Below are 8,912 nucleotides of genomic sequence, written 5' to 3' on the forward strand. Positions count from 1 at the left end.
AATCAAAGTACATGTGCATGTGAGAACTCATGAAACAAAACTTTAAAAACCTTAAACATCCAGGATAACAGTATCTATCATGTCAGCACTGAAGAGACAGAGGCAAAAGAGTTAATTGACTCTTGCTGGCCAGCATATCCAATTGAAAAGTTCCCCTAGAACTGTGGTTTCACAGTTCTGAGTTCTCATGTCAATTCTGGGAATTAAACCCAAGCCCTCTGAATGAGCAGTCTCCTTAACCCTGGAGACATGGAAAGTGGGATGCAGACAACAAAGTTTTAGAGCTCCCTAACAACCCATGCACAGAGTGTTGTCTGGTAAGAACTGGGACAGCAGAGCCTGAAAATGGAGGTGTAGTGTCTGAGGAGGAGAAAAGGGCAGAATGCTGGGAAGCATGCAGACATGGCTGCACCCACATTAGACACCCACTTACTGGTTCCCTCTAAGACAGACAGATAAGCTGTAAAGAAAATAGACATTACATAGAAGAGGACAAAGCTGCTCACTATGGTGAGGATTCTTTGGGTGGCTCTGGTTTCAGCAGATGACCTAATAGAGAGGGATCTGTGGATGTGTTGGACCCTCTGCTTGTGTTTGAGCAGGATAAAGACCATGTAGCCACAGGCCCACATCATCAGTCCCAAAAACATGACATCATTAGATGTCAATAGAATTAGAGCAAGTGGTTTGATAGGTCTCTGAGGCTTCACAACAGCACAGTATTCGAAAATTTTTATCCCAGTAAGGTTTCTTCCACCCTTTATGTCGATTGTATATACCAGAATGAAGGCATATACTGACAGCTGGAGGGCCCAGCAAAGGCCCAGGGAAGGGCCAATGATCCTGGGGGCTCTGACTTTGAGCTCTGCCCACATGGAATTACTGGAGCTGATGGTGATGGCCTGAAACACACTGAGAAGGGATGTAGAGACAAGAGATACTCCTCTGCCAACTCTACTAAAATATAAGGTAAGTTTACATGAAACATAATCTACATGGTAAGTCTGACTAAAAGCAGAAATGGTCTGTGGGATTCCTTTGAAGAGAACAATGAAGTTGGCCCAGGTCAAGTGTTTGACAATCAGGTCTGTGGGCTTTGCCCTGATTCCAGAGAAGTCAGCAATGATAAAACAACACAGCAAGGCTGAGTTCCCCAGCATTCCCAGTGCAGTCTGAGACATGAAGAAGATGCCCACAGCCAGGTCTCTAGAGTTCATTCTGTTATGGTCCTGTTATCTGCAAAACAGATGCAGAAAGCACTTGTTACACAAGTTGAACTATCTTCTTCTTAGCATGTCAAACAATGTACTGCATAGTCACTATCTCTTTATGTTCATAAATAATGTTAAAATGTGTCTTTCTAGTAAGAAGTTTCCTAGGACTCACTGAATTCCTGTTGTGTTTCAATTGCAGATAATTAACTAGGGCATAGAGGAAAAAAATAATTTATATTTCCATTATCATTTTTAAGTGATTTAAAATTATTATTTGGTTTGAAATCAACAGTGCTTTTGTGAAATGCCCCAATGAGCATTCATCCTGTGCAAAAGATGTTTCCTGAAAGAGCAGGATCAATTCAGAGGTGCAGTGCTCTCACCCACCTTCCAGAAAAGGCTCTGTCCTCTGCACACTAGGTATCTGAAAGAGACCAACTCATAGATTGTAAGTGATACCTTCATAATGATGCAATCCCAAAGTCGAGTGTACTTGTAAGTTCACACATTACCCTCAGTCCCAGCTTCCTAGAATGCAAGCTGTCTGGGTATCCCACCCAGAATCTCACCTTATGCAGGTAGGATGCACCAGTGATGCTGGCTTCTACAAGGAGATTCAGTGGCCAATGGGACCTACAAACCTCATATTGGTACAAAGTTGATGGCGACCCCCAAGATGAAGGTTAAATGTTCTCAGAGCTCATCCCCAAGAGGATGACAGGGTCAAGTAACAGAAAGGGACAATGATAGTTATGCTGAGACAGTTGACATCACCTCTGAAAAACACTTGTTCCCATCAATAAACTGGAAAAACTTTTAACTGAGTATGAGGATCAGAGAGGGGCAGGCTAAAAGTGTAAAGTGACACTTCGCTTCTGTGGTGTCAGAAGCTGAGGTTCCTGGTGAGATAAGCAGACAGTTTGGATTCTAGAAAGAATGGAATGAGGGCAATGTGTGAAGTTACAAGTACACTCGACTGTGGGGAAGCATCATTATGAAAGTATCACTTGGACTGGCAAGATGACTCAGAGGTTAAGAGCACTGGCTGCTCTTCCAGAGGTCCTAAATTCAATTCCCAGCAACCATGTGGTGGCTCACAACCATCTGTAATGAGATCTGCTGCCCTCTTCTGGTGTTCTGCAATGTATACATAATAAATAAATCTTAAAAAAGAAAAAGAAAAAGAAAAATGAAAGTATCACTTACATTCTAAGAGACTACCTCCTAGCCACAGTTAATGCACCTTGAGCTAGACTGCTATCCTACTGTGCATTGTGCCTGTTTTTATTTTAAACCTGACATAGAGAGATCAATGCAGGGGCAATAGAGATGGCTCAGAGGTTAAGAGTACCAGCTGCTCTACCAGATGCCCTGAGTTTAATTCCCAGTAACCACATGGTGGCCTGGAACCATCAATAATGAGACCTGGTGCTCTCTTTTTACCTGCAGGCATACATGCAGGCAGAATACTGGGTATATAATAAATAAATAAATCTTTTTTTTAAATGAGAGATCAGTGCAACAACTGCCATAATTGCCTTGGATTTCCTATGTAATCAACTTTTCAAACCTAAGCTAATGCATAGCTATAATCCTAAATCATGTAGTCTTCCTTGCTCCTGACCCAAAACCAGTGAAGGTGAGTACACATGTTATGGTAATAAATGATGAATAGAAGCAGTTTGAAAGCAACCTTATGAAACAAATATCCACAATATGTGTCGAAAATGTCTCAGGTATAGGTATATAGATCTACATGCAGTGATGTTTAGAACACTGTTTGATATCTGGGTCATTTCAGTGAAATTGGATTCAGTGACTTAATACCCTGTAGAACACATTTAAAGATTTCTGTAAAGTATCTCCCATTCTTTCCTCCATATGAAACTTCCATACTGTTTAACAAATATAGTCCTAAGTTTTTGGTTAGGCACACAGAGACAGGGTGAGACAAATTCAAAATGTATCAATCAGGCAGGTCCTGATTTGTACTTAAACAGCAGAGAGAGAATGATGGAAGACACCAAGAAAGAGAGGTAAAGAATTTAAATCTGGATTGTTCTTGGTTAGATGGCTGGAGAAAGTACTTCTTAATTTTTGTTTCTTAACATGACCCTGACACATTAAATATTTCAGGGATACTAGTAAAACATTCAGTCAAATAGCCTCAGATTTTTTGTCTTTCTGCACAAAATTTAACTCTCTCCTCCTGGCCCTATATGCAGTGGACCACACACACTTCCTTTACTAACTTCCTTTTTTCCACTCATTCCTTTACACTTTGAAGTTCAGGACCAGATGACTTTTGGACAGAATTCTGCTGGATTTTCAAAGAAGAGTTAATCCCATTACTCTTCAAATTACTCTACAAACTACAACAGAAGGGTCATTGGCAATTTCATTTACACTGCAGCAGTTACTGTGATACTAGGACCACAAAGAGATCAAAAAAAGACACAGTATTACAGACCACTTTTCCTTGTGATCATAGATGCAAAAATCTTCAATATAGTACTTGCAAACAGAGTCTAAGAACACATAAAAACAAGAAGAAAGCATCCAACATCCAACATGGTCAAGCAGCCTTCATTTTAGAGGTGCAAGAACAGTTCAGCATTTAAAATTAGTAAATGTAATGAATGTGCCAAATAAAAAAACTGAAAGAAAAATGAACATTTTTGTAGATGCAGAAAAGGCTTTTGATAAAATCCAATATTCATCATTATGTATGTCCTGGAAAGATTATGGATAATATGGACATTTCTCAACATAATAAAGACAGCTAAACCAAACATGAAATTAAATGGAGAGAAACTAAAAGCAATTCCATTAAAATCAAGAACAATACAGTCTGTCCACTCTTTCCATAAACATTCAATATAGTACTTGAAGTGCTAGCAAGAGTAATATGACAAATGAAGGAAATCAAGGAGTTATAAACTGAAATAAAAGAAGTCAAAGTATCATTGTTTCTACGTAATTTTATAGTATATGTAAGTGAACTTAAAAATTCTACTGGAAAACACCAACAGATGGCAAACACTTTGAGTAATGTCTCCTGATTCAAAATTAACTCAGATGAATCTTTGGCTATCCTATATACAAATAACAAGTACCATGCAAAAGAAATTATTGAAAGATCACCCACTCCATGACAGTAGCCTGAAATAATATAAAATATCTGGAGTACGTCTAAACAAGCATATGAAGGACTCATTTAAGAAGTTAGAGGATAAAGAGATCACTCATGCTCATGGATCTGGAGGAGTAATGTAGTAAACATGGCCATCCTACCTAAAACAACTGAATTTTGAGATTCAAGGCAATCTCAATCAAAATTCTGAAACATATCTTCACTGCACTTGAAAGGTCAATTCACAGTTGCATATGGAAATAAAAAACCGAACATCGCTAAAACAATCCTGAGGAATATAATAACTGCTAGAGGTATCACCATACCAGATTTTGAGTGCTACTACAGAGCTGTAGTATAAAAACAGATGGTAAAGACAGACATATTGATCAATGAAATCTAATTGAAGGCCTAGACATAAATCCACACTCTTGTGGACACAAGATTTTTTATAAGGAATCCAGAAATACACATTGAAAAAGACAGCATCTTTAAAAATATGCTGTTCAACCTGGATATGTGCATGTAGAGAAATTGAAATTGATACATTCCTTTTATTAGCCTGCACAAAAGTCAACCATAAATGTATCAAAGATCTCAGAATGAACTAGATACACTCACTGAACCTAATAGAAAAAAAAATGATGGGAAATATCCTTGATCTCATTGGCCTGGGAAAAACTTTCTGATTAAAACAATGTCAACACAGGAAATAAAGGTCAGCAATTAATAACGGGGATCACATGAAACTGAGACACTTCTGCATGAAAAATGACACTGTCATTGGGACAAAGCTTCAGGCCTCAGAATGGGAAAACATTTTTACTAACTACTTACCTGACAGATAGTTTACTTTTGTAAACAGTGTGAAGATATGTCCCTGTCATTTCTTGTCTATGTAAGTCACCTTGTGATAGGTCTAATAAAGAGCTAATGGACGATATCTAGGAAGGAGAGGACAGGCAGACATTCTGGGCTGATATAAGCAACACAACCCCATGGAGGCTATCTAGAAAACGGGACACTAGGAAAGACACAGGGATTGCCCAATGACAGAGAAATGGATGAGATCTACATGAACAACCTGGACGACAGTGGGAGTAATGAAGGGAAAGGTTCATGGGAAAGAGAGCTTAGGGGAGCAGAGATCCCAGCTGGATCATGAACAGAAAGGGATAACAAGGAATAACAGACCATGATAAATGAAGACCACATGAGAGCAGGAAGAAGCAAAGTGCTAGAGAGGTCCCCAGAAATCCACAATAATACATTCACTGTAGACTAATGGTAATGGTCGAGAGAAAGCCTGATCTGACCTAGTCTGGTGATCAGATGGCCAAACACCCTAACTGTTGTGCTGGAACTCTCATCCAATAACTGATGGAAGTGGGTGCAGAGATCCTCAGCCAGGCCCCAGGTGGAGCTTCAGGAGTCCAATTGGTGAGAAAGAGGAGGGACTGTAAGAGTGTGAATTGTTGAGACCAAGATTGGAAAAAGCACAGGGACAAATAGCCAAATGAATGGAAACACATGAACTATGAACCAAAAGCTGTGGAGCCCCCAACTGGATCAGGCCCTCTGGATAAGTGAGACAACTGAATAGCTTGATCTGTTTGGGAGGCACCCAGGCAGTGGGACCCGGACCTGTCCTTAGTACATGAGCTGGCTGTTTGGAACCTTGGCCTTTACACAGGGACACTTTTCTCAGCCTGGAAGGAGGGGACTGGACCTGCCTGTACTGAATCCACCAGGTTTAAATGAGTCCCCAGGGGTATCTTGGTCCTGGAGGAGATGGGAATGGAGGGGAGGGGCTGGGAGAAGGTGGGGGCTGGGGCAGGAGGGGGGAAGACAGGGGAACCCATGGCTGATGTATAAAATTAAAACACATAATAATAAAAAATTTAAATAAATTTAAAGTGAATCTACTTAGTGATGCTATTATGTGGCTAGAGAAGAGGCATCTATGAAAGAATGGTTATCCTGTCTCAAACAGATCAAATCCTGAAAGAAAACTTATACTTTCTCTCCCAGAAGCCATCTGTGAACAATAGCTCTTCAGTTAAAAGGAGGATTTCCTGACCAGTTCCACTATGCTAGGGTTTTGTCTAGCTTGATCTTTTGAAGGGTTTGTGTATGCTGTCATAACAAGTAAACTCACATGTGCAAGTATCCTGTTCTTTCTGCACAAAACCTGTTTCCTTGGATTCATTTACAACCTATGGTGCTTACATTTTTCTCTGATGTTCCCTGAGTCTTGGGAGGAAGACATGTGATGTAGATATCCTATTCTCAGATAGAACCTTCATAGTCCCTTATTCTCAGCATCTTGGATGATCGTGGGCCTCTGTGTTAATCACAATAGACTGCAAAAAAGAAGCTTCTGTGTCTGGGACTAAGGGATATAAAAATAAGAGTTTGGGGGACAATTTACCGATATGTTCTTTTAGTACAATAATAGTATTAGGTACTACACTAGGGTCTACCTAACTCTCTAGCCATATAGACTTGTCCCTAAGAATAGTGCCTAATATGTGTCCCATCTTGTGAAGTTGGCCTTCTATTCAATCCTGTACTGGTTGGTTGCTCTCATAACATTCATCACAATATTGCTCCAGGCTTGTGGTTGTTACAACACTAATGTATTATTCCTGGGAACTATTTATAATTACTACTAGAAATGTGTAAACTATCTTGTAGGGTTTAAGCTTCCAAATTGATTTTTCCAACTATTATGACTCAACTGTATGGTAGTTTCTGCAATAGGATTTACCATCCATGGGTCTTAGACCACCCTAAATATTACATGGTGTAGAAATCATTCTTTATTTTTCTTAATTTTTTTAATTTCCAATAACTAAGCTGCTCTACTTTAGAGTACTCATCAGAGGAACATAATAAAATTGGAGAAGAATACCTAATGAAGTAAGATATTATTAGGATACTTAGTATAATATAAAACAAATTACTTTTATAATGATAGAATGAAAATATTCTGGAAAAAATTAAAAGTAGGAAAATTTTCATGAAACAAACTTAAATTTTAAAAATTATTTTTTTATTTTTGAAATATGAATATGAAATATGAATATAATTACATGATTTTACTCTTTCTTTTCCTCCCTAAAACATTTCCCATGTATACCCTAGATATTTTTCATATTCAAGTCCTCTCTTTCTTTAATTGGTGTTGCACACATGCACATCACACACACACATACAGTCACAGGTTTTAATACACAAATACAGCCTGATATGTCCATTAGAGTGTTACATGTATATATAATATTTCAGTGCTGACCACCTGGTATTGAGTTTTGAATGACCACTTGCAAGGTTCACAGGTGGAAGACTATTTCTCCCAAAGTTAGCATTCCTTGGTTGTCTCTAGTTCTCTGTGTATGGTTGAGGACTCATGAGATTAAAATTAAAGCCTTACATGTTAGCATGTCTATCAGTATCACACCTGTTCAGGTCTTGTTTAGACAGCCACACTGATGACATTTCATTGGTGTAGCTTCCATGGCAATTTTAGGGGCTATATTATTAGCACAAATTTCCTGCTACTTTGGTTCTTGTAATCTTTCTAACCTCTCTCCAACTATGATTCCTGAACTATAGATGGAGTTCTGTTTAGAGGTATCATTTCATGCTGAGTACCAAATGGTACTCCCTTGTTCTCAGCATTTTGATCTGTTGAAGCTCTCTCTCATGTCTCCATCTATTGCAAATCTCGTTTATTTGATGAGGGGTAGGACCTGTACTCATCTGTGTATATAAGATTTAATATTTATGATGTTGTTAAGAATGTTGCTGATTTAGTAAAGTGCCTTAGAAGATTTTCCTCTAAGATCCATGACCTTAATATTTCTGGGTAGTTTTCTAGGGTTCCTGAACAATGCAACATTCCCCTGCCTAAAGAAAACACATTTCCATTTCCAAATTCTTTTTAAGAGTGATTATAAGCATGAAATGAAACACAAATAAAATAGAATAAAATGTAGTATATATATAATCACATTGTATTACATTATATATGTATACATATAATAGATTTTGCTTTCTATCTCTTATTATGACAACATAATAATGTTTGTAGTGGAATTAATGCAAATAGAGAATTATCTGAAGTGAATAAAGTCAGTCTTAAAAACAGAATTATGTTATGTGAATAAAAATATTCATTATAAAAACTGTTATGATCATGATGTTGGAGTGCAAACCTTTAATCCCAGCTTCCAGGAGTAACTCAAGTATATCTGAAAGTTCTATGTACATTTGATTGATCCAGAGATTTCCATGTGAGCCAACTCTTTGTAGAGAAACCCTGTCTTAAGAATAAAGAAAGGGAGCTTCCTTCTGACCGGAACTCCCATCTGGACCAGAGGTGAGTGCCTGGGTTAGAGGCAAAGAGGCAATTGTGCCTAGGGTCCCACCGCTGGACACAGGCCACCCTGGGAGGACCTAACCAACTTGGCGCCAGTTTCCTGCCAATCAGTGGGCCCTGCGGGAAGGCTCCCCTTTTTCAAGACTGCAGGCAGACACTGCAGTCTCCACACCCTGCCCCC

The 8,912-nt window shown here is 38.8% G+C and overlaps 1 protein-coding gene across 1 annotated transcript; it reads right to left on the reverse strand.

Annotated features, from left to right (window-relative positions):
• Positions 1-278: 278 nt before the first annotated feature.
• On the reverse strand, positions 279-1,217 carry LOC118575772 (vomeronasal type-1 receptor 4-like). The gene has a single exon (XM_036176175.1). It carries the CDS (start codon positions 1,215-1,217, stop codon positions 279-281), a length of 939 nt encoding a protein of 312 aa, XP_036032068.1.
• Between the last annotated feature and the right edge of the window lie 7,695 nt (positions 1,218-8,912).

This window comes from Onychomys torridus, unplaced genomic scaffold, assembly GCF_903995425.1.
Source record: "Onychomys torridus unplaced genomic scaffold, mOncTor1.1, whole genome shotgun sequence".
NCBI classification, from domain to species: Eukaryota; Metazoa; Chordata; class Mammalia; order Rodentia; family Cricetidae; genus Onychomys; species Onychomys torridus.

Excerpts from the sequence above, each read along its gene's own strand:
- LOC118575772 (XM_036176175.1), bottom strand. The coding sequence starts at position 1,217 with ATGAACTCTAGAGACCTGGCTGTGGGCATCTTCTTCATGTCTCAGACT.